The sequence below is a fragment of the Blastomyces gilchristii genome (assembly GCF_000003855.2).
Source record: "Blastomyces gilchristii SLH14081 genomic scaffold supercont1.21, whole genome shotgun sequence".
Lineage (NCBI taxonomy): Eukaryota > Fungi > Ascomycota > Eurotiomycetes > Onygenales > Ajellomycetaceae > Blastomyces > Blastomyces gilchristii.
The window spans coordinates 743415-769599 of NW_003101662.1; the positions used below are offsets into that span (position 1 = coordinate 743415).

The 26185-nt window shown below is 47.0% G+C and overlaps 10 protein-coding genes across 13 annotated transcripts in view; 4 read left to right on the forward strand and 6 right to left on the reverse strand.

Annotated features, from left to right (window-relative positions):
* BDBG_08007 (uncharacterized protein) overlaps window positions 1-1257 on the reverse strand; it is a gene marked incomplete at both ends in the record, with an annotated part of 1968 nt that extends 711 nt beyond the window's left edge. Inside the window, 4 exons of the mRNA XM_031723357.1 lie at window positions 126-413; window positions 472-590; window positions 694-999; window positions 1151-1257. Of these exons, the coding sequence (XP_031580503.1) occupies window positions 126-413; window positions 472-590; window positions 694-999; window positions 1151-1257 (820 nt within the window). The remainder of the gene's footprint in view (window positions 1-125; window positions 414-471; window positions 591-693; window positions 1000-1150) is intronic.
* A 243-nt stretch (window positions 1258-1500) lies between these two features.
* BDBG_08008 (cyclopropane-fatty-acyl-phospholipid synthase) lies at window positions 1501-4546 on the reverse strand. The gene is made up of 5 exons (XM_002621744.2): window positions 4382-4546; window positions 3898-4333; window positions 3281-3767; window positions 2453-3204; window positions 1501-2353 (listed from the first exon to the last, which is right to left on the reverse strand). The coding sequence occupies exons 2-5, from the start codon at window positions 4003-4005 to the stop codon at window positions 2144-2146; spliced, it is 1557 nt and encodes a 518-aa protein (XP_002621790.1). The 5' UTR covers window positions 4006-4333; window positions 4382-4546; the 3' UTR covers window positions 1501-2143.
* A 240-nt stretch (window positions 4547-4786) lies between these two features.
* On the reverse strand, window positions 4787-7596 carry BDBG_08009 (uncharacterized protein). The gene is made up of 5 exons (XM_002621745.2): window positions 7540-7596; window positions 6969-7478; window positions 6451-6894; window positions 6134-6373; window positions 4787-6039 (listed from the first exon to the last, which is right to left on the reverse strand). The coding sequence occupies exons 3-5, from the start codon at window positions 6725-6727 to the stop codon at window positions 5132-5134; spliced, it is 1425 nt and encodes a 474-aa protein (XP_002621791.1). The 5' UTR covers window positions 6728-6894; window positions 6969-7478; window positions 7540-7596; the 3' UTR covers window positions 4787-5131.
* BDBG_08010 (tropomyosin) lies at window positions 6907-9869 on the forward strand. The gene is made up of 3 exons (XM_002621746.2): window positions 6907-7292; window positions 7568-7872; window positions 7974-9869. Exons 1-3 carry the CDS (start codon window positions 7275-7277, stop codon window positions 8134-8136), a joined length of 486 nt encoding a protein of 161 aa, XP_002621792.1. The 5' UTR covers window positions 6907-7274; the 3' UTR covers window positions 8137-9869.
* BDBG_08011 (uncharacterized protein) lies at window positions 7854-10863 on the reverse strand. Its single transcript, XM_002621747.2, has 4 exons — window positions 10628-10863; window positions 10078-10562; window positions 9357-10000; window positions 7854-9213 (listed from the first exon to the last, which is right to left on the reverse strand). Exons 3-4 carry the CDS (start codon window positions 9546-9548, stop codon window positions 8614-8616), a joined length of 792 nt encoding a protein of 263 aa, XP_002621793.1. The 5' UTR covers window positions 9549-10000; window positions 10078-10562; window positions 10628-10863; the 3' UTR covers window positions 7854-8613.
* Window positions 10864-12510: 1647 nt separating this feature from the next.
* Window positions 12511-15018, forward strand: BDBG_08012. 2 transcript variants are annotated; one of them, XM_002621748.2, is made up of 6 exons: window positions 12511-12818; window positions 12957-13073; window positions 13179-13255; window positions 13350-13409; window positions 13566-14121; window positions 14211-15018. In XM_002621748.2, the coding sequence occupies exons 1-6, from the start codon at window positions 12785-12787 to the stop codon at window positions 14549-14551; spliced, it is 1185 nt and encodes a 394-aa protein (XP_002621794.1). In that variant the 5' UTR covers window positions 12511-12784; the 3' UTR covers window positions 14552-15018. The 2 variants fall into 2 exon arrangements, with proteins under 2 accessions (XP_002621794.1, XP_031580504.1); XM_031723358.1 differs by having other exon boundaries at window positions 13350-14121.
* Window positions 14665-16192, reverse strand: BDBG_08013 (SET domain-containing protein; the record flags this gene model as incomplete). Its single annotated transcript, XM_031723359.1, has 6 exons — window positions 14665-14804; window positions 14944-15067; window positions 15211-15457; window positions 15568-15661; window positions 15846-15977; window positions 16099-16192. 6 exons carry the CDS (start codon window positions 16190-16192, stop codon window positions 14665-14667), a joined length of 831 nt encoding a protein of 276 aa, XP_031580505.1.
* Window positions 16193-17614: 1422 nt separating this feature from the next.
* Window positions 17615-19581, forward strand: BDBG_08014 (the record flags this gene model as incomplete). 3 transcript variants are annotated; one of them, XM_031723362.1, is made up of 6 exons in its annotated part: window positions 17615-17959; window positions 18088-18263; window positions 18333-18699; window positions 18794-19031; window positions 19109-19291; window positions 19368-19581. In XM_031723362.1, the coding sequence occupies 4 exons, from the start codon at window positions 17740-17742 to the stop codon at window positions 18889-18891; spliced, it is 861 nt and encodes a 286-aa protein (XP_031580508.1). The 3 variants fall into 3 exon arrangements, with proteins under 3 accessions (XP_031580508.1, XP_031580506.1, XP_031580507.1); XM_031723360.1 differs by having other exon boundaries at window positions 17740-17959; window positions 18794-18838; window positions 18904-18987; window positions 19109-19458; XM_031723361.1 differs by having other exon boundaries at window positions 17740-17959; window positions 18088-18699; window positions 19368-19578.
* A 54-nt stretch (window positions 19582-19635) lies between these two features.
* BDBG_08015 (phenylacetyl-CoA ligase) lies at window positions 19636-22041 on the forward strand. The gene is made up of 3 exons (XM_002621751.2): window positions 19636-20052; window positions 20181-20798; window positions 20876-22041. The coding sequence occupies exons 1-3, from the start codon at window positions 19953-19955 to the stop codon at window positions 21823-21825; spliced, it is 1668 nt and encodes a 555-aa protein (XP_002621797.1). The 5' UTR covers window positions 19636-19952; the 3' UTR covers window positions 21826-22041.
* Window positions 22042-22373: 332 nt separating this feature from the next.
* Window positions 22374-24558, reverse strand: BDBG_08016 (adhesin WI-1; the record flags this gene model as incomplete). The annotated part of the gene is made up of 1 exon (XM_002621752.2): window positions 22374-24558. Exon 1 carries the CDS (start codon window positions 24471-24473, stop codon window positions 22374-22376), a length of 2100 nt encoding a protein of 699 aa, XP_002621798.1. The 5' UTR covers window positions 24474-24558.
* Window positions 24559-26185: the final 1627 nt, after the last annotated feature.

Sequence of the window (26185 nt, forward strand, 5' to 3'; positions counted from 1 at the left end):
TAACCAAACATACTTCAGGGACCCAGCTATCTTGACCTATGAGACCTTAACTGGCGGGCAGAATAACATGACAATCCCTTTCCTTGGGGGTTTGGGGGAAGAAAGGAAAAGAAAAAGAAACGCACCCGGGCTAAGGAACTGATACTTCTCAAACAACGGTTGATTCCTCCATTGCTCGTCACCGTCGTCTTTACCATCACCCTCGCCATCACGGCGCACATGCGAATGCGCCGCGGTGTCCCGATTCATATTGGTCCGCAGCGGGTTCTGGTAGATATCTGTGTCGATCTCGTTGTATATGGCCGGCTCCTCTGTTTCGATACCCGCCGGGGTAAACTCTCTGGGCGTCGTGGTGTATAGCACAGTGTAATCGCGCGACGGGAGGCGGTCGATGATGGCATCAAGGAACTCATCTATCATTTTCATTCAGTTCATATATTCCCGCAAGCACACAGGGAGGACCTCACCCACCATTCTTGACGAGTTGTTCAGATCTATTCGAGTCCGCAGCTACGCTGGCAAAATCAACCCTGAGAACCAGCGGTGTTTTCGTGTATGTCTGTAGTTTTGCGCCTGTTATACAGCGACCCCTCGTCGGAAGCCAGATGATTAGCCAGGCTTTCTTCAACCTCTCAGTCCAACCCGAGTTACAATATGATGTATGAGACCAGAATCCAGAAAAACTCACCCGACACATCAACCCTCTCAACCACCACCCCACACCCCTCCTCCAATACCCCCTGCAACGTATCCACATCCACCCGGCCCACAACTTCACTAACGGCAAAACTCCCCTTCACCTCCTCATCCAGCTTCAGCACCCGCCGCCGTAGCCGCGGCGTGGCATCGCCGGAGCTGTAATCGCGTGCGTGCACGCCCGGTTGCGAGATGAGGATGTAGGTGGCTGCGGAGCAGGATTTGAGAGCGGGGGAGGTGGAGAGGGAGGTGGAGAGTGTGTTTGCGGCTTCGAATAGGCGGGAGGGGACGGGGAAGGCGGTTCTGTGAGTATCATGGGGTTAGGTGGGTTGTTTCTCAATGGGGGGGATTTTGTTCCAGGGGGAGGGGGCGTAAAAAGGGAATGTATGTATGTAAAAGAGGTAGATGGTACGGTAGGTATGTCTAGGGGGAATGGGGGGATGTGGATACTCACTCGTGTGTAGAGAAGAGGAAGAAGGGCGATGTATCTCTGAATGCGTCGACGGTTGTTACCGCTGCTGATGATGCGAGGGCGAAAAGCCCCAGCCTGTTGATCCACATGGTCGCTGCTGAGGGCAAGGCAGCTTGGTGGTATGGTCTGTGGTTATGCGGTTTGTGTATCGAGTTGTACGTTGTTGTACGGAGTATTTATATAGTTACGGATGTTGGAGCTTGAAGCTTGTGTTTGGATGGATGGAAAGCGGCTTGCAGGCGAGTTGACGACATTGGTGGTCTTGGCATCAGAATCGACTTTGCCGCAAACTCACTCCCTCACTCCATGCTACTCAAACTACTCCGTACACACACAATTGTTGAATTGTTGATAATCTAGACCTATTGTTCTCTGATCAAGCAAGTCTAACTTTATCATAAATAGTGCATGTTTTACAATTAGGAATTCCCCAATGATACCCAGAAAAAATACTACATATCTATACGAAATAGATCAGTAAAACATAGAAGCCCATCTCAGAGCCAAAAGTTTCCAATATCTTGCAAGCTCTATATCATAAGTGCTAGTGTAGTGGGAAAGATGAAATGAAAAAGTCCCAACTTTAAGAAATAAAATAGGGAAACATAATCTTAGGAGATCTGGGGGGAAATAACAGAGAATAATTCGACGACTCATGTGGCCGGGGTAGTTAAACTTATTAAAATGAGATACATTCCTTTTCCTTGCCTTGCCATACTTCCCTTCTTATCTTTGTATCTTTGTTTTTTTCTTTAGTGCCACGCGTGCACTTTTCCCACCCCGCTTCCTTTTCTATTTATTTCCTCCCCACCCATTCCCTCCTTTCTATTTATTCCGACACACACACACACATATATATATATACATATCACAACACCACCAAAAGTAGCTCAGCCCCCCATCCCCATCCTCATCCAACCGATCCCAACTCTCAAACACAACCTCATTCAATAATCAAGATAAACAAACTCCCACTCACGCCTTAGCAGGAATATGAGCCGAGGGCACAGATCCATTGCCAACAGCCTTCATGCTCGCCTCGCGGGCACCCGTCAGGGCGAACTGAGATGGGATACCCTCAATGCGGTGGGTGGAATTGATATTCTTCACAGCCATGATTTGCCAGCAGGTGGCGCTGCCCTGGCGCGAGATGATGGTGGAGTAGGCAAGGAAGTATTCCCAGATCTAATGGGGGAGAGAATTAAATTAGGTTTTGCTCTTGTTTTTATGGCGGACAAACTAGAGACAGTGTTAGAGGAATGGAAAACGGAATGGAAAACATACTCTGTACCACCTCTTGCCATACTTGGCCTGTACCTTCTCTTTATTAGCGACCCAGTTCCGGTACCACCGCCATAGCGTCGCGGAATAGTGCACGCCAATGGTGTCAACGGCCCTAATCTCGAACCCAGCACCTTCAAGCCGATCAATAACAAAGCCAAGCGGCGTGCTAGCGTCCGCGCCCGGGAAGATATACTTGTTCATGAACAAGCCCCAGATCAGATCCTCGTACTGCCACGCCTTGCGCAGGCCAGCAATCTGCAGGAAGAAGACGCCGTCGTCGTTCAGCATGTCGTAGACCTGTGAGAAGAAGGAGGCCAGGTGGCGCACGCCGACGTGCTCAGCCATCTCGAGACAGGTGATCTGGTTGTAGCCGCCGGGGACGGCGGGGCAGTCACGGTAGTCAGAGCAGATAATGCGGCTCTGGGATTCGTCGATTCCGGCCTTGCGGAGGCCGTTGTTGCCCCATTTAGTCTGGTTGCGGCCGAGAGTGATGCCGGTGACATGGGCGCCGTAGTGCACGCTGGCATATTTGGCGAGCGTGCCCCAGCCGCAGCCTAGGTCTAGTACCTTGTCACCAGGTTTGATCTGGATCTTTTCGCAGACGATGGCGAGTTTGTTGTCCTGGAGTTCCTCGAGGGTTTCTTCCCTGGTAATGTCGCTGATGATGCCGGAGGTGTAGATCATGCGTGGGCCCAGGAACCAGCCGTAGAAGTCATCACCACGGTCATAATGGCCACGGACTTGCTCCTCATCTGTAGAGGGCGTTAATATACGTACAAATTACACGTCAGAAAAATAAATAAATAAGTAATTAAAATAAATAAATACCTTGGCTACGAGTATGCATGATAACCTCCGGAATCATGCCCGTCAAAAAGAACTTATACAAGCTCATCGTAAAGCGGAAAGCAGCCCAATCATGGCGATACTCCAAGGCCTCAAGACAATCACCCTTGAAATCCACCACACCGTCAAAGTACATCTCATGGAAGGTCTCCATTGGGATCTTGCTCTTGCCGTGGTACCTGGCACGGTCATGCTCGTTGTGGAAGTGCAGGTAGTGTTCGACGGGGCGGCCGGGGTATTTGGCCTTCTCATTTTTGCGAGGGGAGATGGAGGAAGCGACGGACCAGAACGCCATGAGGATGGGGATTGAGGTAAACAGGGCCAGGAAGACGGTTGTGTACAAGCCGCCGCCGATTTGACGGGCGAAGTAGGCTGGGATGAGGACTAGGAGGGAGATGAGGAGGACGTTGGAGAAGCTGTCACTTCCGGCGCCGTCGGCTGGTAAGGGGGCATTTTTGATGGCGGGATACTATACACAACATCAACTCGAATTAGAGAAAGAATTGGCAAAGACAACTGGAGGTTTGTAGTCTAAAACCAATTGATGGGGGGATTGGTTGGTACAAAATAGGTAAAGAAACCAAGCAATTGAAACTCACCGACGTGGTCCGCACACCACAGCTGTCTGACGGGGGAGAAGGGGATGGGGCAGCGGGAGTCTCGATGAACTCGAAGTCCTCGGAGGACTCGGAGTGAGCTCTCGCCATGGGTGTGTTTTGTTGAGCTGGGCTGAAGGGTAGGGAGGGAATTGGAGAGGGATGGAGGTGGAGAGAGAGAGGAGAGGAGAGGAGAAAAGGAAGAGCAAGAAGAGGAGGAAGAGGAAGAGGAAGAGGAAGATGCAGCAGAAGTTATTTAATCTGGTGGTGGTGAGGCAACAAACTAAAATATTTAGCTCCCGGCCCTGTGAACAACACGTTGGAGCTATTATTATTATTATTATTATTATTATTTACAACAGCGTACGGAGTAACTTACTGTGGAGGAAAGTTGAACAATCTCTCAGGCAGACAGCAGACAACACACGGAAAATGAAACCTACTATTATTATAATTGGGAAACAGAGAGCATGCGGGATTGACCGACCTAACTACCTCAATAATAATAACTCCGTACAATGCCTGGTAGGAACAAGGAACAAGCCGCCGCCCTCAACAAAATAAATAATGAAATAATACGCTGCGTAGTAACTAATAATAAGAGTAATAATAGTTTCATCCTTCATCCCCCCCTTGAGGCGCTGAGATCCAGGAACAGGATCCTTGGCGGTTGGGATTATATCATGATTACGCAGTATGAAAAAAGACTCTCTCTCTCTCTCTCTTCTCTCCATTACGCAACGCGTCGTTCCGTCGGCAGACTGGGCAGACTAGCCATGGTTGTTGTTATTTGTATTCTTTTTATTATATATCATTTTACTATTTTGTTATTATTGTTATTCGGAAAACCCCACGTAAATAACATGGCGCTTATCCCCATCCTCGCCGTTGGAGTAACAACCTCTCTTCGCCCGCCAATTCTGATGCGAGATGACACCGCGACTCTTTCGACTAAAAAATGCCCGTATTGTTTTTATTATTATTATTATTCCCACGCTGTAATATAATTGTTTTTGTTATACAATAACGCAGGTTCAAATCTGTAATACCTGAGCAGCACGATCAACCACAAGAAAGAAAGTAGGAAACGCCAAGAGTCCTCTGACGACGCCTTTAAAGATTCAAACAAAACAGAATGCCCCCACACCCAATTGCCCCCCAATTCACATGCCTTTAGTAAATAAAAAAGAGAAAAGATAGAGCAAGGGTAAACCGGAATCGTTAAGATAAAATCACGTCACAACGTAAGCTGGAAATCCGCTGCCTCATCATCCTCCACGCGGAACAGCGCGATCTCCTCCTTCTCCTCCTGCTCCTCCTGCTCATATTCAGGCGCAGAATCAAATAACCCCGCAGCCTTGCACCGCGACCACATCTCGCTCCCAAACGGCGGGCTGCCGTAGACCTCCATATATTTGGCTGGGGAGAGGATATCTGCCGGGTTCTTCGAGCTCGAGGTCGCCTGCCTAGCGGTAGTATTCTGTCTACTAGTAGTCGTGCCAGCAGTCTTCTGCCATAAACTAGATGATACCCGTCGCCCCCTGGAATATCCAACTGTGGTCCGTGAACTGGCCGTGGCAGCCGCATGGCGCATAGTTGACGGGTTGGACGGAGTCGGCTGTTGTTTTTGCTGCCTTTGTTGCTTTTGCTGTTTTTGCTCCTGTTGCTGTTTCGTAGGCCGGGCGAAGCCCGACGAGAACCTGATCTTAGGTTTGGGTTTAGGCTTATGCTTTGGCATAGGGGGAGCAACAGTAGATTGTGGTTGCTGAGAGAGCATCCTCGCAGCAGTGCGCGACTTGACCGTAGAGATGGACCGGTCAACAATGACCCTTTTAGCCGGCTGTTGTCTCATCACCCGCTTCCTCATGATCTCCGCAGCCATCTCTTCAGCACATGGTTCATCGGGGAACTGGCGGACATTGATCCCCAGAAGCTCCATGTTGTCGACTTGCTCCTGGATCAGGGCATCCATCCGCTTATCGTATGCTTCCTGTTCTGCTTTCCTTTCTCGCTCCTTGCGGGTCAATCCATCTTCCCCGACTTCTTCGTCGGCGAATAATTTATGCCACCCGCGCGTGAAGTTCTTGCCTTTGAATTGTGGGAAGTCCTCGTTGTAAGGGATGTCTTCAGGGGGGTCCGGTAATGCTGTGGGAAATATAATGAAAATAATAAGATATAAACCACTTAAATACGCAGTGATCAAAAAATCGGAAAGGATGGGGGAGACTTAGATACGTACGTGTTGGTTTAGGGGGCATATATTCAATATCTGGAACATCCTCCTGCGTGTTTTCTACAGTAACTGCCCTAGGCTGGCTTGGCTGGATTTCAGGAGCACTCTGCTTCAGTTTTCGAGTTGTTGAAGGCCGCTTTACTGTCTTGGCTGGCTTAGATGTACCCAATGGTGGCGCTGGGGTTTGAAAGGAGTTCGCCTTTGCATTTGTCGTTTTCATCCCCAAGGGAGCACGACTTCGCGGGGCTATATCCCAGAAAACAAGCGTCAGATACAACTGTCCAATTATCGAGGACGCGGGGAATACTTTGAAATCAACTCACCCATCGGCGTAACGAGTGCATTCCCACCAGCAATCGTATCCTTCCCCGGCCTTGGGAGGTTCTCATTCTGTCCATTATTCACCTTTCCTGTCTTCCTCCCTCCTCCAAATGCCAGAGGGTTATTTTCGTCATTTAGTGGTAGTTTAAAAGGTGTGTTTGGTGCTCTATTTCCGGGAGTCTTTGGCTGTAGTTGTCTGGTACTCTGGTTCAGGGGCTTTGCAGCAGCAGCCGTCCGATGGGCATGGACAAGGTTCTCTTGATCTCTTGCGGCCAACATTTTGAGGTGAATGATGGGTTTAATTTTACACTGGCGGAGTCTCCCGCCAGATGCAAGGGAGTAATTCCTTTTTATTTGTTTTCTTAATTAATTCGAGTTGAAGAGTTGATGCAAGAAGGCTGATACATAGTTGATGAATTATTGTCTTCCTCGTCAACCACAAGTCGCTGTTATCGTATCAACGTCAATGTTTTGGGCAGGCGTTGGCAGGGGAACCAAAGTCCATTACTTAATATCTTACCTAATCCACCCAAACAGCAAACCCGCCGGGTTTCACTTGCTTTCCCTCCCCGCTACAAACTAACCAACTAACGACAGACAGGCAACTTGCTAGACCAACCAACAATAATAAGCAGAAACATCCCTCACTTGTCTTGTCTTGTCTCCTTATCTCTTGTCTCTGCCCGGCAGTTCTCTGACATCCCTCTATACTCAACCAACTACCACCTCGTTTTGTTCGTCTATCTCGTTGACCGACCATACCTTTTGTTTACCTGCCCCTCTCCACTTAAGACTCGCCTACCCTTAACAAACAACAACCGTCAACATGGATAGAATCAAGGAGGTCCGTATTCCCTGTCTAGTTACCGCGGGGTAGCATCCGGAGGGGTGGTCCCAGAGCTTCGTTCGCCCCCTTTCCACCCAAACCCCTCCTATAGCAATTGAACCTCTGCAGCAAACGAAGGAGGGGTGGGAAAGGAAAGGGGGAAACGGAGGCGGCGGAGCGCGGAGCGAGGCTTGTTTCTGCTGCCTTCATAAACTCCAATTAGATTTAAAATAAATGGATATAATTAGAACTGACCTTGGCTTACTTTTGTTTTCTTTTTTGGGAATATACAGAAAATGAACACCCTCCGCCTGGAGGCCGACGATGCCCACGCCAAGGTCGAAGAGCTACAGGCTAAAGTCAAGGCTCTCGAGCAGGAGAATCTGGCAAAGGAACAGGAAATCAAATCTCTCACACATCGAAACCAGCTGCTGGAGAGCGACATCGAGAAGCTCGAGGTCGATCTTAAAGAAGCTAAGGCTTCCGCCTCCGAGAACGCCCAGCATGGTACACAGAATGAGTCTATGCAAAGACGTCTGCAGCTCCTCGAGGAGGAGGCCGAGGAGACTGATAAGACCCTCCGTGAGACGAATGAGAAGTGCGTTTCTCCTCTTCTCCCTTCCTCTTTACTTTTTGGGGTTTCCCTAAGTGCAACCTTTATGATTTCAAGATGCTAACCACCATGTTATTCAAATTTAGGCTCCGCCAAACCGATGTTAAGGCCGGACACTACGAGCGCAAAGTCCAGGCGCTCGAGACTTCCCGTGACCAATGGGAGGCCAAGTATGAGGAAATGGCCCAGAAGTACGAGAATTTGCAGAAGGAGCTACGGGAGCTGGAGACTGCCATGGGCAATGTGTAGATGATGGGGGTAGGGAGCGTGGTGTATACAAATATATTCTTCAACAAGCTTGTCTCTTTCTTCTTAGTCTCGCCTCGTGTCACTTCTCTCCATATGTGATTGCGATCTCGTGCTTCTAGCCACTGCTTGAACTGTTAAAGGAAGACAGAAAACCGCCAAATAACATGTCACTGTTCTGACCTTGAAGCTACTGTCATGTGTCATGTGCTTTTCTTTTCTTTTCTTCTTTTTTTCCCCCCTACTATCCTCTTTTATATTTATTTCCCCAAATTTGTCCACGTATGATTTATCTTTCCCGACTGCGGTACATAGAGCCTTTAATGAGATTCGATTCATTGTTGCCCATGGCAACTGTTCCATATGTTCTGTTTATCAGGTTCGTAGAGTCGTGGCCGTAATCATTCGTATCTGTTGCAATGATGTATCTCATTTGATCAAATCGAATGAATAACTCCATACGTCTCGTCGGGAATGAATCTATGTCGCCACCCTCCTCTCCCTCGCCCGCTTCTTGCCCCCAGCCCGCTCCTTGAACTTCGTAACCCTCCGCTCGGCCTTATTCTCATACCGGAAACTCCTCTTCTTCCTCTTCGAATTACTCTTCGACCGACCCGACGCATTATCACCATTCTTATCAGTATCCTTGTTTTTACTCTTATACTTCGGGTTCTCCTTGGTCCATACTCGCTTTTTCGGTTTTGATGTATCCTCACCACCCTCTCGTCCTTCATGTTCCGCCTTGTTCTTGTTCTTTTTCTCTTCCCCATCATCTTCACTGTCGTCTTCGTCGTCGTCACTCTCCACACCAACTCTCCTCCTCAGCCCGTCCCGCGAAGAAGAATCCAACTCCTCCACCGTAACAGTCGTATATTTATCCTCGTCGATATATTCCGCCTCATAGTCGACCGGCGGTGGCTCGGCGATTTCCTCCCACTCCTCATCCGTACTATTATCATTCTCCCCATCTTCATCCTCATCGGAACCGCTCTCCCCCGCCGCCGCACGGCTTATCTCCCGCATCAGCGTTCTGTTTTGCTCAAGGGCTCGTTCGAATTCTGCGCGGCGCTCGTCTCGTATCTTTTTTACCCCATTAAATAGGATTGGTTAATGAATTTAACAATGGAAACACAGCACCTCAAATGGATTTCTCTTCTTTTCTTTCCCGGAAAATTGTATATATATCTTTTTGAAATTCAACCAGAAGAAGAGAAACTACTAACCCGCCGCCTCTGCTCCCTCTTCTCCTCCTTCGCTCTCTTCTCCGCATTCTCCTGTGCCTGCTTGGCGCGCTGTACCTTGCGCTTATGGAAACCCGTCAAGTACTCCGCCCGCGCACTGGGATCGAAGAGGATCTCTGGAACGGCGTTGGGGTGGGAGGAGGTCAGTTTGCGTTTTTTGGGGTAAGGCGCCATATTTTCTATCTTCCTAGCGCTCTGGTTCTGTTTGCGGGTTGATTTAACTATTTATTTATTTGGTTGTTTTCTTCTTGGTGCTGGTTTCGCTTGCGAGGATCGGGGTATTGATTAATTGATTAAGTAGGGGTTAGTGAAGTGTTAGGGGAAAGATTGTACAGTATTTGCTTCGATGATTCCTTTTATTTAGATAAAAAAACAAGAATTATCAGAGCTTCAAGTTTAAGCGGGCATCAGTGCCAAGGAATGAATTTGCCAAGCCTTCGATCCACATCAAGCCTAGCGCTATCAACCGGCAGTCCTTCTCCAACGACCTATATACAGTAGATTTGTGCAGATATTAGGATTGATTCCGACTCTATCATAACTCACCACTGACATCTTCTCTACTGATTTTACAACGTCTCTAACGAGCTATCCTTCGACTGGGGAATAGCATCTGCTCATCCAAACTGTCACCTTTCGTCAGCGATGCGTGGATGTTTAGTAGTATCAAGGTGATCGATCGATCATGAGTCCTTAAAAGAACAAAATTATGGCGGATAATCCGCATGGTGTTACGAAGCCCGTTCCTCATCCTTGCACTCGGGGGTTCTAACATATGGCATCCATCCTCCCACGAAAGCAACGCGGAGCTAGTGGATCCGCGACATGGCGAATGCGATTACTGACTTGAGAAAACATGAAGCTTCAAAATTCGCTGTTCTAGAAATACATGACAGAGGGACACCTGCTGTCTATGCATATATAAGGTCGGTTGATACACGGGCACATCTCGATATCTTTTACCGCACTGCAATTTTCTCTCTGACATTGCTCCAGTGACGTCAGGCGTGTGGGCCAACCGTCGAAAGGTGCACTCAGAGGGGTTCGCGAGGTTCATCTCATGTCATAGTCGCAATGCAAAGACTTCTGTCTATATAAACTAGGCCCGCGCCTTCGAATCTTGTCAAGCTTCTTAGATGCCGTTTGCCGGTGCCATTGAAATAGTAAATGCGGCTGACGGAGGGAGTTCTGAAACCGCCACATCAATAAATACATTGTTAATATCCAGAGAGGAGGAGGCATGCGTTTCTTACTCTTTCTTTCACTGGGATATGCAGTCTCTATCTTCGCTAAATAAAGATGTCGGGGCCGTATTCCGTCAACTTCCACCCAGGCACAGATAAAAAAGAGTGTTTCTTTTTCAGAGTGGTTTGTCTGAAACAACTAATGATATTCACCTGAAGCTAAAAATGACGACGAGACGCGATTTTTATTTAACATTTTTCGCGGACTCGGATTCGTCCTGCCATTAAGAGCAAGTACGGGACCGCTCAGAACTACAGTGTACTCATCTTGGATAAATTTCATCTAATAACTACAAAGCCAAACGTTTTTCGTACTGGTGATAAGCCATATAATACCTGCTTTGAAAATTCTGCTCATTGAAGACCAGTGAAGTTTAACGTCATCGCTTTCATCGGGTTCTTTCACATGAAATCTCACTCGCGCCGAAGTGGCATATGATATGTATGCGAGGATATTACTCAACCAATCTTCAAATCATTTTACCTTTTCCTTTACAACATCATTCTCTCATCATCCCATCATCGAGGTTAATCTAGTTGTTCTGGATTGCCATGGGTGTCCTCCAAAGACGAAACAGAGACATTTCGCCACAAGACCTGCTTACCTCCGGATATGCTGACTAATAAAACAGCCTATATAATTCCCAATGAGGGTGTAGTTTATGCCTTCGGGCATTTGGTCAATTGAAACGATACAGAGAAGATTAGCATGGCCCCTGCACTAAGGATGACACGCTCAATCAAAGAGAAGCTACAAGTTTTTTTTTTTTATCCCTTACTGACCCTTCGTGGTGATGGATCGTGCGGTCTTGTAATTTTTGATGCAAGTTTCGATGGTTTTGGTGGGGAAATGCGCAATAGGCGTTGAGTGGGCTGAGGGCAGTAGTGGTGTTGTGGGTTCGAAACGGGGAAACGTCAGATTTATTTTAACCAGCCCAACGACGATTTTTTTTTTTTTTTTTTTTTTTTTTTTCCACCAAGTCGAGGCAGAAACAAAATCTCAAATCTCAAAATCTCAATAAGGGCGAATAGAGGATTATTTCCAATTCCCACGGATGATTTTTGATTTTTGGCCCATTCTAAATAGAATAGAGTATAATAATAATAAAAAAGGAATAAAATAGCTCTCCACGGAGCGGGGAGTGCTTTTTCTTTCCCACAAGGCAAAGGAACCACCCCCTCAGTCATCTAAAACGAATTTTGCGTATGCCATGGCTATTATTGAATCAAACAAACAAATAGTTAACTAGTTACAAAAAGTTACCTTAACAGAAAGACGTCTCCGGTGCATTTCCGAGGGCTCTCCAACACTCTTTTTGATCCACTGCGTTTGCTCTATGATTGTAACTCAATGTATAGTTATATGTACATGTACAGAGTACACACAATACTCTGTACTCAACTAAATAACTCCTCCCTCGGAGTCCCCTCTCCCCTTTCAAATTCTGTGCTTTGGGCATCGGCCCGGACGGCTGTTTGCGCATGTGTGCATACCGTTATTTTATGATCTTCAGCATGGATTGGATTCCATCAGTGAAAGTCAGTTGTTAACTTAGTTTTAGTTACTTACGTTGTCTCCATCCCAGGGTTCGCGGTGTCATGTAAGTTAGTATTATTATTGTAAATATTGACATCGGCCAGTACGGCGGGTGTAAAACAAGTTTAACCGAGCGGAAACTTCATCAGCAGGACAAAAACAGGCCAAACCGTAATTGTGTTTTAGACATATAATTTCTTTTTATTGTTTAAATATTTATCCTTTTTGCCAATGCTGTCATGGAACTCGGCTGTGGGTGCCGATATGTATACGGAGTTCGTGTTTTAAGTGCATGGAGGTTTAGACAATAACTTATAACTTTCCTGGCCTCCGCTTTTTTTTTTTTTTTTTTTTTTTTGTATTTCTCTCCCTCATTCACTACCAGCAACAAATATTAATAAATAATAATACTAATACTAATTATAATAATATATATACATATATATATATACACTCATGGGGTTTCTCTTTCTATGAGAAACCTCGCTTTTCCGCTTGATCACAATCTTGCAACACACAACTAGCCAGGTACTCCTCCTATCCCTATATGTAATCTTTGGGAGTTTGCCCAGTTCCCACCCACCCTCAAAAATAAAATAAATCGCCAAAATACTATAAAACACATCCGAATGACGGCCATCAACATCAGTATACAACTTGACAGTAAGAAACGATACAAAGAAGAACCCCCGCCAACCACCAAACCCCCTCCCCCCCCAGGGTTCAAACCCTTTAGTCAACTTCCATTGACCGAATGCACAGTACAGATGTTAATAAGACACTGCTGACTACTGCTACTAGGTTCCCGAAATCTCCACGGCCCCCTGTTATTCCTCAACGACAATGGCGTGGCAGGGAAAGTCGTCGTTTACAGCTGTGACAGTGCGCAGTTTGATTCCGTGAGGATTATCCTGGAAGGTTTGTTCTCTGTTTTCTTATTCATTTTCCCGCCGCATAACGAGGCGGATGGATGGGATGGTATATAACTGAGACAGAATAATCCTAACGCATGACATTAATTAGGCACGATACGCAGCTCTCTCATCAGTGCAGCAATATGGTCATCCGCACAGGGCAGCCGCATGGAAATGAAACAGAAGGTAGTTACCCCAGATCCTCACAACCCCCTTATCCAGGGCAATAACTGTGACCGACTGACACTGTGACACTCACAATACGTGAAAATAAATAAAGCTCATCCACATGCAAACCTCACTGCAGAAAAGAAACCACCAGCCAGATGACCAAGGAACAGTAAGGTTCCCATTCCACTTCACCATCCCCAGCCACATCCTCATCCCCAAAAGCGGCGGCGCTTCATCCACAGACATGGTCCACCCGCTTCCGCCTTCCCTCCTAGTCGATGTCGACAGCAGAAGTCTCACCACCCCGTCAATTTCGACCGCACAGAGTAGCCAACGTGCCGACTGCAGAATCGCATATACGCTGCATGCATATCTCATGCGCAACGGTAGCACGACGACGGGGACGTTCCGACATGTCATGCTGTTTCCAACGCAGGAACCGCAACCGCCATCATGTACGAGCGATTTCCCGGGCGATTACGCACTGTCGCGATCGGCCGTGCTTAGGACTGCGATGCTCTTCCGACGACTGGGCCAATTGTCTGTAGAAACGATGGAGCCGGCGCCGCTTGAGATGAGTAGGAAAAAGAACGGGGCATCAACTGCCATCCATTTGGTGTTAAGGTTTCGCGAGTCGCGAGAAAGGAGCAAGTGTGAGTCGATGTCGCCGCCAACTCCGGATTTTGGTGCGGTTTCTTTAAAGTTGAAGCAGATGACCTTCATTTCTGTTGAGCCCCAACGACGGCTGCCGGCCACCCGTGACCTATTGACGTCGCCGTTAATGGCGAAGGACACGGAGATCATCTATGAGCAGTTGCGGAAGCTGAAGTTTTCGCCGTGGGTGAGAAGTAGATGGAAAGAGGAGGATGGGGGAATTTCGGGTAAATATAGTCTTTTTTTTTCTCTTTCAGAAAGAAAATCGAACGAAATGGTTTGCTGACACTTGTTTCCCATTTCGTCCGCACAATAGATCAGGAAAGACGGGTATGGGAAACGAAAGCAACACTCATTTTCACATATGCGAATGGCAAACGCCCAGCTCCCACGTTTAGCTCGGCTTTGGTATCACGGCGGTACAGTGTTCGCATCGCTTTTCGTCTGGAGAGGGTTTATCACGGGACCCTGGAGCTGGAGGTACCACTTCAGATCATCTATAGAGGGGACGGCCAGATTCCATTGTCGGATGAGAGCGAATTAGGAGACTCCGAACTTGCATCGTCCGATGAAACACTGACGCTGCGAAGTGAATCGCAATCTACCGCGGTTACTCTGGCCGCTGAAAATGAACAGGCACCAGATTATGTTCCGTGATTTTGAAGGGCGCGATTGCGAACGCTCGTATTTTTCCTGCACAGTATATGGTGGGGCCTTCATGATGTATGTACGTATGGAGAATATTGAACGTAATAAAAAGAAATATTATTCTAATCCGCTGCCCGATCTGGAGTAGCGGCAACAAGCTTCACCACATAGGCATTTCTTGTCAAGCTGCTCCCAGTAGTGGTTAGAGTAGTCGACAGTAAGCTCAGTGTCAGCAGCGACACCGCGAGAAACAATGATAATCCTTTTCAATACCTAGCCAGTAGAATCTTTGAAACTGGCAGTCTGGGCGGCAGGAGTGGTTAACGAATCTCGTAGGATTGCCTGAGAAAAGGCTTAGCCAAGGTCCACCAACAAGCAGAGAATATGAAAGGAAAACAAACCCATGTGGCCTTGATATATTTGGTACGGCCGTTCTTGTGAATCTGCTACCATCACGTCCATGCCTTCGATCCCGGTCGTAATATAGCCGACGTATTCGCCAATGGTAGTTCCACGTTCAAGATCCTGGTGAGACAAATTAATACAAAAGATTAAGTTGGACTGATGAACGGGATTTCAATACACATCGCGTAAGCACGCCATTATTCTTCCCATTTTTGGTTTGAAAAATCTGTAGCGGCGGAGGAAGATCTGGGGTTGCCGTATACTGCAGCGATTGACCTGCACGTTATCGGATTGATACAGATGGCATCGCCGGAAAGTATGCGGATCCATATATCTAGTACTCGACGTGGGTCTTCGTCGCCAAAGATATCTCTGTCCCATGTGGACTCGTCGATAAATTGAAAAAAATAAAATCTCCCGGAATATGAGGGTACGTTACAGAGAGGGACAAGACTGATGTCCCGTTCTCCGTTACCACCCATTCGTGTAAGCGCGAGTTTTGTCCGATGACTTCGAGATGTTGGCACCATTCCGAGTCAACGGTCTCCGCCGCCACTTCAAAACTATCTCGTAGCTGCTGCAGTCAAGAGCTAAATGCATCATCAAATCCAGTGCGATACTTGCAGAATCTGTAGACCCCTGAGCTGGCAAAAGCCAGGCTTGCCCAGCCTCCGGCGTCCTTGATTCTCCCTATAGCCGCGCCATATTGCACTACTACACATGGGAAATTAGATATCTAATTTTTCTTTTTTTCTTTTTTTCTTTTTTTCTTTTCTTTTTTTATATTTATATATATATATATATATATCATGCAACGTAAAGGAAAGGAGATCTCGAAGAAGATCCCATTTCCCACAGTTTATTTCTTAACTCTTTCTCCTTCACTGGAGAATAGAACAAGCCTCTTTGATGGCCTCCATGCGAACCTCGGTTGCGGACTTCGATGACCTCTCAAGCTTGAGCGCCGCTATCCGAGGAGTCGGGCGTGAGTGAGTGGGTGATTGGAAAATGAATCCGTAGAAGGAGTCAGCTGGATCTTTGAGTCGATTAGATTTTTAAAAAAGAAGAAGAAGAAGAAGAAGAAGAAGAAGAAGAAGAAGAAGAAGAAGAAGAAGAAGAAGAAAGACTGGAGGTGTTTAGGAATTCCTCACAGTGCCGTCTTCTGGTCGAGATTGTAGTTTGGGAATTTGCAGCGTCATGGCTGCTCAGATCGACGTATTTATCCCTGGCGGCATTGTTAGTCATTTTGAATAGCAGGTTACACTGAGAGGGAGGAGCTAAGTAGAATGAAATGGATAGATGCAAGGCTCTCTCACCAATAGAAATTTGCTACCACCGGCAAGATGGGTCATTGGGTAATGTTGCAGTCTCTGGAGACGTGCACAAGCTCCCTTCAATCTTGAGGAAGACATTTGAACCCGTGGGAGCTTGGGACAGGACATCTTTCAGGCCGCCCACAATATTATTGTTTCTCAGCAGCCGACATATTTAGCTCGAGCAGCTGGGGGTGGTGGCCAGCGAGGGAGATAACTACGCGATCCATCTTCCATCAGCAACCGAGAGGCAATGGGAAGTCCATACGGATTTGACAGTAGCGGGGGTAATATGTGTGGAACAAGTATACAGTAACTAAATATCTCTTATTTATCACGGAAGATGTATAAAGGAATGGGAGGAGAAGAAAAGATGTTTAGCTTGGCTGGTCTGTTATTTATTTAGCTCTTGCATCAGAGGCTAGTTAGTTAAATAATAAATATCTCCTGTAGACGCATATTTAGTTAAATATCCATAATAAAGGTCATAATACACATTTAGCACTTGAGTAGATCTAGGATAGATAATAATAGACAGAAGAACGAACTAGAACCTCGATATCGATCAAACATGGCCGGATGTATTTCCATATTGTTGATGCTGGGAACTGGAAAATCCCCATATTAGGACTATTTATTCCGAAATACAGATGCACTCACTGTACAACTGTACTCGCATCAATGGGCCCTTAGGTTGGGCTAAATACCTAGTTACCTAAATAGATAATAAACGCGCGGTTGCCAGAGACAGATTGTCTTTCCCCATATATTTAACTAGTTATTTACTGACATCAAGCTCCTTTGCGGGATCTGGGAGGCGAGTTGCTAGGGTTGGGCGAATAAATATTTAATCTATTTAATTTTAAATTGTAAATTTCATTGTTCCCCCCTCAATACTATTTATATTCTCGCTCCTGTCTTCTAAACATTCTATAGATTGTAGTCATACCTGGCGAATCTTATCCCCTATTTCTCCTCCTGATCTTCTATCTCATGGTTTATCTCGTTTTCCTTTCTTTAAAGCGCTAATAGAACTTTTCCTTTCCTCCCCCTCACACCATGTCGTCCACCTCGAAGAACCAGTCAGTCATCCATAGCTCCCCACACGCTCATACGGGACAAGACACATGATGCCGACAACTATGACAACCTCAAGGGGTGGAGGAGATTCCGTCCCATGAGAACCTGGATGGGGCATGTATCATGATATTCGAAGACGCTATCACGGATGCCTTTACATATTGCATGGTGGCTAGTCTCCGCTAGCCTCTTTGATATACATATATCTACATCTACATATACATATCTACATCTACATCTATATATATATATATATAGCAAAAATGGATCAAATAAATGTATGGCTAACAAAATGCAACCAGCCTCCTCCCTGCTCTAGCCTACACCTTAGACATGTACCATTGAACCGGTGAATTCTTTGGTGTCAACGAGGCTTTGTTCTCATCCGCTCTGGCCGCCATGTTGTTCAGCATCTTGGGTGCTCAGCCCCTTACTATCGGCGGCATTACTGGCCTGATTTCACTCTTCAACGATACCATATACCACATCATTGCCCGGTACGATGTCTCCATTTACCCACAGTTCATCTGCTGGACTGCTATCTGGGCCCCTATCTTCCATTGGCTCACGGCGATTTGGAATACGTGCGATTATATGCGCTACGTAACCGTATTCTCTAGTGAGTCGTTTGGGATGTAATATTGGTATTATCTATATGATTATGAAGCTCTGATAAATTTCTATTTTTAACTTGTTTTATTTTAGCTCTTTCATAATTAGGGGATGCTGAGTGTTCTCTCTATTTAGTCAAGGGCGTGGAAGAACTTGTCAGCGAGTTTTCTTCTCGAGGCAGCATTGATGGATACCTCAATTGCACATTCGCCATTCTATACTTCGCCACCATCTATGTGCTGGAGAAATTAGGATCGAACACAATTTTCAAACCTTCCTTCAGGCGCTTTTTGGACAACTACGCTTACTCGGTGAGCATTTGTTGGACCTATCTTATTTTTATCAGTACACGGAAACCAGGGACTAATATCCTTTTCCAGAAAGCCAAAATCTTTTGGGTTAGCTTTGCGCATATCCCAGGACATTTGAGAGAGGCAAATATAGGCAAAGTACCCATTACAAAGGCCTTTCATCCTACCCAACCTCGTAGCAGGTTGATAGACTTCTGGGAACTGGACGTCAAATGGATCTTTGTCGCTATCCCCTTCAGGTTTTTAACAATGTTTCTCTTTTACTTCGATTATGCACCTTTACGTGCTACAGAACATCAGCAGCTTGACCTCCCAATCTCGGCAGTTCCTGTTGAAAAACTCAGGAGGCTTCCACTGGGATTTCTTTCTCCTTGGCTGCACAACCTTTGTTGCCGGTATCTTAGGTCTTTCAATGCCCAACGGGCTCGTTCCTCAGGTAAAACTAATTTTACATATCATCAAAATTACTCGCATTGCGTTTCCTTTTCCTTGATAATGCTAACAGGTGATAATCATAATCATGGATATAGGCACCGCTACATACGGATTCCCTGACTATTTACGAAACGGACATGGTCAAAATATCCACCTGAGGGCGAGGGCGCAGAAGTCAGGAGACCCATCGTGAAAGCTACTGCAGTGGTCGAGCAGCGGGTTTCTCACTTCTTCACGGGCCTGGCATTGATCGGAACCATGACTGGACCTTTACTTGTCGTCTTGCATAGTATGCCCGCGGCGGCTTTTGCTGGGGTCTTCTTTGTCGTTGGTGTAAGTTGTTTTTCCATATTCTTTATAACAGAACTTTCACGAAATCACATCACTTGCTAATATGTTCTTTTTCTTAGTGGGATCTATCGAATCCAATGGAATTGTAGAAAAGCTGGTTTTCCTTTTCAAGGAAAATAGGTTCATCCAGCGTGACGAGCGGATGCTCACTTTTAGGAGATGGAAAATAGCGTTGTATATTGGGCTTCAGCTTTTCGGTGTGCTATTCTGCGTTGCCGTTTCACAGACCATCGCGGCCATCGGTGAGTGCTCTCCCCCCATCAGCCAACCCCGATCACCTGCGAGCAGAAGAGCAGTAGCTTATTTGTGGATATCCAGATTTTCCCGTCCTCATATGCCTTATAATACCCATGCATGCCGCGCTGATGCCCAAATGGTTCGCCCTGAAGGAACTGGAGGTGATGGATGACCTCACAGCAAACAACAAGGTTTGCCTGGCCAGCCTAGGTGGTGCGCCCATAGTTATAATTATAGCTCGGAAAGTTGCACAATTAAGTCTCTACAACAATGATAACCCAAATGTTTGCCATAATCTGTGCTCCGTAATAACTCACTCAATGCAAAGAGATATTAACTCAGTCTAGACATGTTTATCGGTGTTGATATCGGGCTGGAAGATGCCTCGGCAGATTAACTAACCCGGCCCGAACAAGGTTAGCTTCGGGATCGGCCAACGCTCCCCGCAAAAAGGCCCTAGGAATTGCCGAAACCCTAACTGCGAATCCCTTCTTCATCGTTCTTCGCATCCAACCTCAACACGGGGTTTGTTTTCGCTCTCACGTTGCCAAACCACATTCCTTACGTCTATTGGGCTATTTGTTTCTATTCCTTCTGGTTTCTGCAGTATATTTGCGTGTTTACGTCTCCGGTTGTCTGTTTTCCTGTCAAAGTCTAGTAACAATAATGCCGGCAAAATCACCGTATCCTTTGTTAGACATACCAAATGTCGATCTATGGACTCTTCTGTTTGAAAATAAGGAGCGGCCTTTCCCTGATGACCAAGGTTTGTTGATTCTTCTTTGCTCTTGCCAGCTATGAATGTTTCACTCCAAATCGCACAGAACAACAGCACTTGGAGCTTCAACACATAGCCTTGACTAATCAACTTACCAATGTAACGTATACGCGTAGTGATATTCCAGGATGCCGACACCCTCCGATCATACACCTATGCCCAGGTGAAGTCCACAGCCCTTGAATTTGGAATGGGCCTCAAGGCTGCCTGGGACTGGAAAAAGGGCGATGTTCTAGCAATCATCTCGCCCAACAGCATCGACATGCCCCCCGTACTATGGGGGACCCACTGGGCCGGCGGCATCGTCTCCCCAGCCAACCCAGCATATACCGTAGATGAGCTGGCCTTCCAGCTCAAGGGGATAAAAGCCAAAGCGCTCGCTACCCAATTAGCGCTCGTGCCAACCGCCAAGGCCGCCGCGAAGCTGGCCGGTATTCCGGAAAACCGTATCATCTTGCTGGGTGATGCGCGGGATCCGAGTGCGAAGTTCAAGCATTTCACCTCTGTGCGGAATATATCTAAGGCTACAAGATATCGCAAGACACGCATCGACCCTGCGAAGGATCTGGCGTTTCTGTCATTTAGTTCGGGCACGACGGGCGTGCCCAAGGGGGTGATGCTGTCGCATCGGAATATTGTTTCGAATATCATGCAGTTTACAGCAGGAGAAGCGGGCAACCTGACCTGGCACAGCGATAAAGTGTTGGCGTTTTTACCATTCTTCCACATATACGGTAATTACGAAACTTCCTCCTCAATCCCCACAAAAATTTCTTCATCACCCCCAGCAGTAGCTGATTTACAAACCCAGGCCTGACGTGTCTGATCCACAAATCCATGTACACCGGCGTGCACATGGTCGTCATGTCCAAATTCGACATCGAAAAGTGGTGCGCCCACGTCCAAAATTTCCGCATCACCTTCTCCTACGTCGTACCCCCAGTCGTCGTTCTCCTCGCCAAACACCCGGCCATCGACAAATACAATCTCTCTTCCCTACGACTGCTGAACTGCGGCGCCGCCCCGCTCAGCCGCGAGCTCGTGGAGGCCATGTCCGCGCGCATCAAGACGGGTGTCAAGCAGGGCTACGGCCTTAGCGAGACCAGCCCTACAACCCACACGCAGGCGTGGGCTGATTGGGATAAATACATCGGCTCAGTAGGCCGCTTGCTACCCAACCAGGAAATCAAGTACATGACTTCGCCCGACGACGGGAGCGAGCCCGTCGAACTACCCATTGGGAAGACGGGGGAGATCTACATACGCGGCCCCAACGTATTTCTGGGATACCTGAACAACCCGTCGGCGACGGCTGAGTGTCTTTCGCCCGACGGCTGGTTCCGAACGGGCGATGTCGGACACCAGGATGAACATGGTAATCTATACATCACCGATCGCGTCAAGGAGCTTATCAAGTACAAGGGTTTCCAGGTTGCGCCGGCAGAGCTTGAAGGCGTTCTTGTGAAGAACGAGGCGATTAGCGACGTTGCTGTCATTGGCGTGGAGAGCGAAGAGCATGGCTCCGAGGTGCCGCTCGCCTACGTTGTGTTGAAAGCCAAGGTGGCAGGAAACGAGGCTGCGGCGGAGGCGGAAAAGATCATGAAGTGGCTTGCGGATAAAGTGGCGCCGCATAAATGGCTGCGTGGAGGGGTGAAGTTCATTGATGAGATTCCTAAAAGCGCTAGCGGCAAGATTTTGAGACGTGTGCTGAAGGAGCGCGCGAAGGGAGATGCTGACGGCCCGGTGAAGGCGAAACTATAAAAAGCCAGTCTAGCTCTCGTTTGGATTTTTCATTCTTTTGACTCTCCTTCGGGCGACTTCAAATTCGGCCGGTGGCTTTTGACCCAAAGTTCCCTGTGCAGCTGTTAGATAGTAAAGATTCTTCATTCAGTACCCCCTACAGCTAGATCAAGTATCATTCGTCTTCTTGTTTGTGTTTTCTCGTCGAATCATACGAGTTATTTAAGCATTTAAAGAAGATAACTTCTCCGAACATGCGTATGTATAATAAAATAACGAGAGGCCCGGCACAAAAATCATTAAAGCATCTAATTAAGAAGGTAATCTAACTCATATATATAACTATTAATTTTGCAAAAAGATGTCTCCCTATTATCCAACTTCATCAATATTTATCCATAATAAAAGGGAAAAAATGACCTCGTCCAGAGGTCAGATGAAGCTTTCCACCCATCTACAAAATTACATGTTCGCTTTCTCCCTCCCTCAAAACGAGGAAAATAAATCTGTTCAAGTACTCCAAAATCACCCCAAATTTCCCTCTTTCTGCGCTTTCCCTCAAAGGAAGCTCATGGCCCGCAATAATTATGAACCTTAACCTCGCCGCAAAGCTCATGGGCTGGCTTGTGCGGGTAACCGTCGCAAAGGACATTGCACTTGGTATGCGGGCCGGTGAAAACAAGGAATTCATAGCCTTTGACTGGCATGCGGAAATGCTTGTGGTCATGGCTATAATGGCTAGCCTTGTAGCCAGCGCGGCAGGCGCAGTGGTAGTGGTGGCCTGTGCTGACACAGGAAGTGGTTGGATGACAGTGATTTTTGCCTGAGAGGGGGTCACAGACAGGGCACAATGGATGTTTGTCGTGCTCGTCGTGCTTGTTGCACCACTTACTCCAGAGATCCCAATCGTACTTCTCATGAGATGGGTCCCAGTCACAGTTGTAGGGGTCCTTGTTGCACCACTTATTCCAGAGATCCCAATCATACTTCTCATGATATGGGTCCCAGTCACAGTTGTAGGGGTCCTTGTTGCACCACTTATTCCAGAGATCCCAATCATACTTCTCATGATATGGGTCCCAGTCACAGTTGTAGGGGTCCTTGTTGCACCACTTATTCCAGAGATCCCAATCATACTTCTCATGAGATGGGTCCCAGTCGCAGTTGTAGGGGTCCTTGTTGCACCACTTATTCCAGAGATCCCAATCATACTTCTCATGATATGGATCCCAGTCGCAGTTGTAGGGGTCCTTGTTGCACCACTTATTCCAGAGCTCCCAATCATACTTCTCATGAGATGGGTCCCAGTCGCAGTTGTAGGGGTCCTTGTTGCACCACTTATTCCAGAGATCCCAATCGTACTTCTCATGATATGGGTCCCAGTCGCAGTTGTAGGGGTCCTTGCACCACTTATTCCAGAGACTCAAATCATACTTCTCATGAGATGGGTCCCAGTCGCAGTTGTAGGGGTCCTTGTTGCACCACTTATTCCAGAGATCCCAATCGTACTTCTCATGATATGGGTCCCAGTCGCAGTTGTAGGGGTCCTTGCACCACTTATTCCAGAGATCCCAATCGTACTTCTCATGAGATGGATCCCAGTCGCAGTTGTAGGGGTCCTTGTTGCACCACTTATTCCAGAGCTCCCAATCATACTTCTCATGAGATGGGTCCCAGTCACAGTTGTAGGGGTCCTTAGTGCACAAGATGTCCCATAGATGGGGGTCATAGCCTGGATGAGAGTCGTCCCAGTCACAGTCATAGAAGTGCTTGCCATTCCCACTGCACAACCCATTCCAGAGACCCCAGTCACACTTGTAGGGATCCTTGTCATAACTGCTGCACCAATGATTCCAGAGGGTCAAGTCATATTTCTCATGAGATTGGTCCCATTCGCAGTTGTAGGGGTACATGTCATAGCCATTGCACCAATGGTCCCAGAGGTCCCAATTAAACTTCTCGTGAAGAGAGTCCCACTCACAGCTGTAGTAGTCCTTATTGCACCATTGATTCCAGAGGTTCAAGTCATACCTCTCATGAGACTTATCCCAGTCACAGTTGTAGGGGTCCTTGCCATTCGACCCGCACCAATACTGCCAGAGAAGCCAGTCATATTTTTCATGAGTGTTGTCCCACTTACAGTCGTAGAAGTGCCTGCCATGCCCACTGCACCACTTAAACCAGAGGTTCCAGTTATAGTCCTCATGTGAGTTGTCCAATTCACAGTCATAGGGGTGATGACCATTACCACACAAGTAATCCCAGAGATACCAGCTGTAGTCCCCATGTGATGGGTCCCAGTCACAGTCATAAAAGTGCTTGCCATGTCCAGTGCACGATGACTTCCAGAGCACCGCGTCATACTTCAAATGTGACTCGTCCAATTCACAGTTGTAGTGTTGCTTGGTATCGCACCAATAACTCCAGAGGTCATAGTTATACTTAGGATCAGAGAGGCCCCAGCCACAGTCATAGAAGTGCTTGTGGCCATCCCCGTTGCACCACTGATCCCAGAGGTGCCAGTCACACTTCGGGTGACCGAAGTGCCCGTTATACTTGACATCCACGGGGTACTTGTCGTCGCGAGGGTAGCGTGCTCCTGGGCGGGCAGCGACGAGGGAGGAGCTGACTAGGAGGAGGATGGAGGAAACGGATTTGATGTCCGGCATTCTCCCGGCAGGTAGCTCCGGAACCGGGCAATTAGGAAAGATTGGATTATCGCGAGTCGATTAGGGAATGAATGGAGAGCTTTTCAGTTAAAAAACATGCAATTAAAAAAAAAAAAAAAAAAGAAGTATTTGTAAAAGTTAGACTTAAAAGGAACGAATGACTGGGCGCTTGAGAGAAGAGAAGAAAAGGAGCAAAAAGAGAGCGCATCCGCACCTCTTTATATCTTTCTCAAGCCTCTCGGCGGCCAGTTCCCAATCTCACTCCAGCATAGTGTATGCCGTCTTCCTGAAGGATACTTTCAAAGTCGGTCCATGTCTCATCGCGAGCCGGCTAGCTGATACCCACAACAGAAACATTGGCAAGAGCCTAAGCCAAAACGGAACAATATATGACGTCTATCCACACAATGTGCCGAATCAATGGACAGCGTGTTCAGAATGTTCTCAGATCGCACGAAGTTGGAGTAGAACATTATCAGATAGGGGTAGTAAGGTAAAGCTGCAACTTGGCCTCTTATCGAAAAATCTGAATCGAGCCTAGATCATTTCTCTGTCGTCACATAAGAGGGCTATACATAGCTTCAAATTTTCGATATCTTGAACACTCGGTAGAGGAAAATACCGAAAACGGGGCAGAGCCAAACAATTTTCAGGGACGAGAAAAAGGGGATGAAAAGACAACCTTGGTTGCTGATTCCATAAGTCAGGGCATAAAGTTAAACATTGACCCGTAAAGCAGGCGCAGGAGAGGTAAAATTGGCAACTTGGATAATGCGTGAATAACATAATTCTGACATTTTCCGATTCTCGATTTCGCCTGGGCTCTGTTGTCTTGAATAAATCAAGGTACAAGGTACAGCACAATACTTCCAGGTCAGCCGATATAGAGGAAATATACGACCCGTACTCTCTTGAGAAAAGTAGCCAGGTAGCCAGTCTTTCGATCACATCCAATGTCAGAGAAATGCTCCGAACGTCGGTTCGTGCTGAAGGGCCTAGGGAGGACCAGGCGCTCCAGCTTCTAGATTGCGAGGATTATTAAAAAGTCCGTGGAATGAACCAGCACTAGCTAGCTATGTTCTGTGCTCTTGTGCTATGAGCTCTGTCTGAGCTGTGTGCATCATCAAGATTTCGGCCATGCATCTCTGATGAGAGAGTATTCAGAGTACGGAGTACCGGGGAGGGAGTACGGTACTAAGTACATAGTTAGTAGTAGGCGGATTTTGCACCCATCCTGTCTTTCAACGAGAAAATTACTTAATATGGTTAGAGGCATTCAGCGGCATTTGCCAAGCAGATTCACCCTTTTGAAGTTAACTCCGTAGCGTATAACTACCCAGCCACTTCTGTTTTTATGTTTTTATGACTTGATGGTGGTTATTAAGAATTCTTTTGCAAAATACGCGTCGTGGTGAATTCGTGAAGTCGTGAAGTTGAAGTCGTGAAGTCGTGAAGTCGTGAAGTCGTGAAGTCGTTGAAGTCGTTGAGTTTGTCTGGAATATTCGACCAGGGTCGATCCTTGCGAATATTTTAAGGAAGTGGAGACATGCAATCTGGATGCAGTTTAGTGTCTTGTTGTAGTTAACTATCGAATCCAAGGGTTTTTGAATCGAGATGAGAGATCTCTTGTTAACATTTTGCGGTTTCTCAGGAAACTCAGCCACTTTGCTTAGAGTTTGATTGAACTACTGCGTAAATAAATAATAATAAAT

Coding starts and splice junctions, on each gene's coding strand:
- BDBG_08015 (XM_002621751.2), top strand. CDS start 19,953: ATGCCGGCAAAATCACCGTATCCTTTGTTAGACATACCAAATGTCGAT. Junction 20,053..20,180: donor GCCTTTCCCTGATGACCAAG/GTTTGTTGATTC, acceptor GTATACGCGTAG/TGATATTCCAGGATGCCGAC. Junction 20,799..20,875: donor ACCATTCTTCCACATATACG/GTAATTACGAAA, acceptor TTACAAACCCAG/GCCTGACGTGTCTGATCCAC.
- BDBG_08009 (XM_002621745.2), bottom strand. CDS start 6,727: ATGTTGGCCGCAAGAGATCAAGAGAACCTTGTCCATGCCCATCGGACG. Junction 6,374..6,450: donor TGCACTCGTTACGCCGATGG/GTGAGTTGATTT, acceptor TCTGGGATATAG/CCCCGCGAAGTCGTGCTCCC. Junction 6,040..6,133: donor TATGCCCCCTAAACCAACAC/GTACGTATCTAA, acceptor TATTTCCCACAG/CATTACCGGACCCCCCTGAA.
- BDBG_08010 (XM_002621746.2), top strand. Junction 7,873..7,973: donor CTCCGTGAGACGAATGAGAA/GTGCGTTTCTCC, acceptor ATTCAAATTTAG/GCTCCGCCAAACCGATGTTA.
- BDBG_08008 (XM_002621744.2), bottom strand. CDS start 4,005: ATGGCGAGAGCTCACTCCGAGTCCTCCGAGGACTTCGAGTTCATCGAG. Junction 3,768..3,897: donor GTGGTGTGCGGACCACGTCG/GTGAGTTTCAAT, acceptor TGTTGTGTATAG/TATCCCGCCATCAAAAATGC. Junction 2,354..2,452: donor ATGGCAAGAGGTGGTACAGA/GTATGTTTTCCA, acceptor CTCCCCCATTAG/ATCTGGGAATACTTCCTTGC.
- BDBG_08011 (XM_002621747.2), bottom strand. CDS start 9,548: ATGGCGCCTTACCCCAAAAAACGCAAACTGACCTCCTCCCACCCCAAC. Junction 9,214..9,356: donor AGAGGGAGCAGAGGCGGCGG/GTTAGTAGTTTC, acceptor GGGGTAAAAAAG/ATACGAGACGAGCGCCGCGC.
- BDBG_08012 (XM_031723358.1), top strand. CDS start 12,785: ATGACGGCCATCAACATCAGTATACAACTTGACA. Junction 13,074..13,178: donor CGTGAGGATTATCCTGGAAG/GTTTGTTCTCTG, acceptor GACATTAATTAG/GCACGATACGCAGCTCTCTC. Junction 14,122..14,210: donor GGAGGATGGGGGAATTTCGG/GTAAATATAGTC, acceptor TCCGCACAATAG/ATCAGGAAAGACGGGTATGG.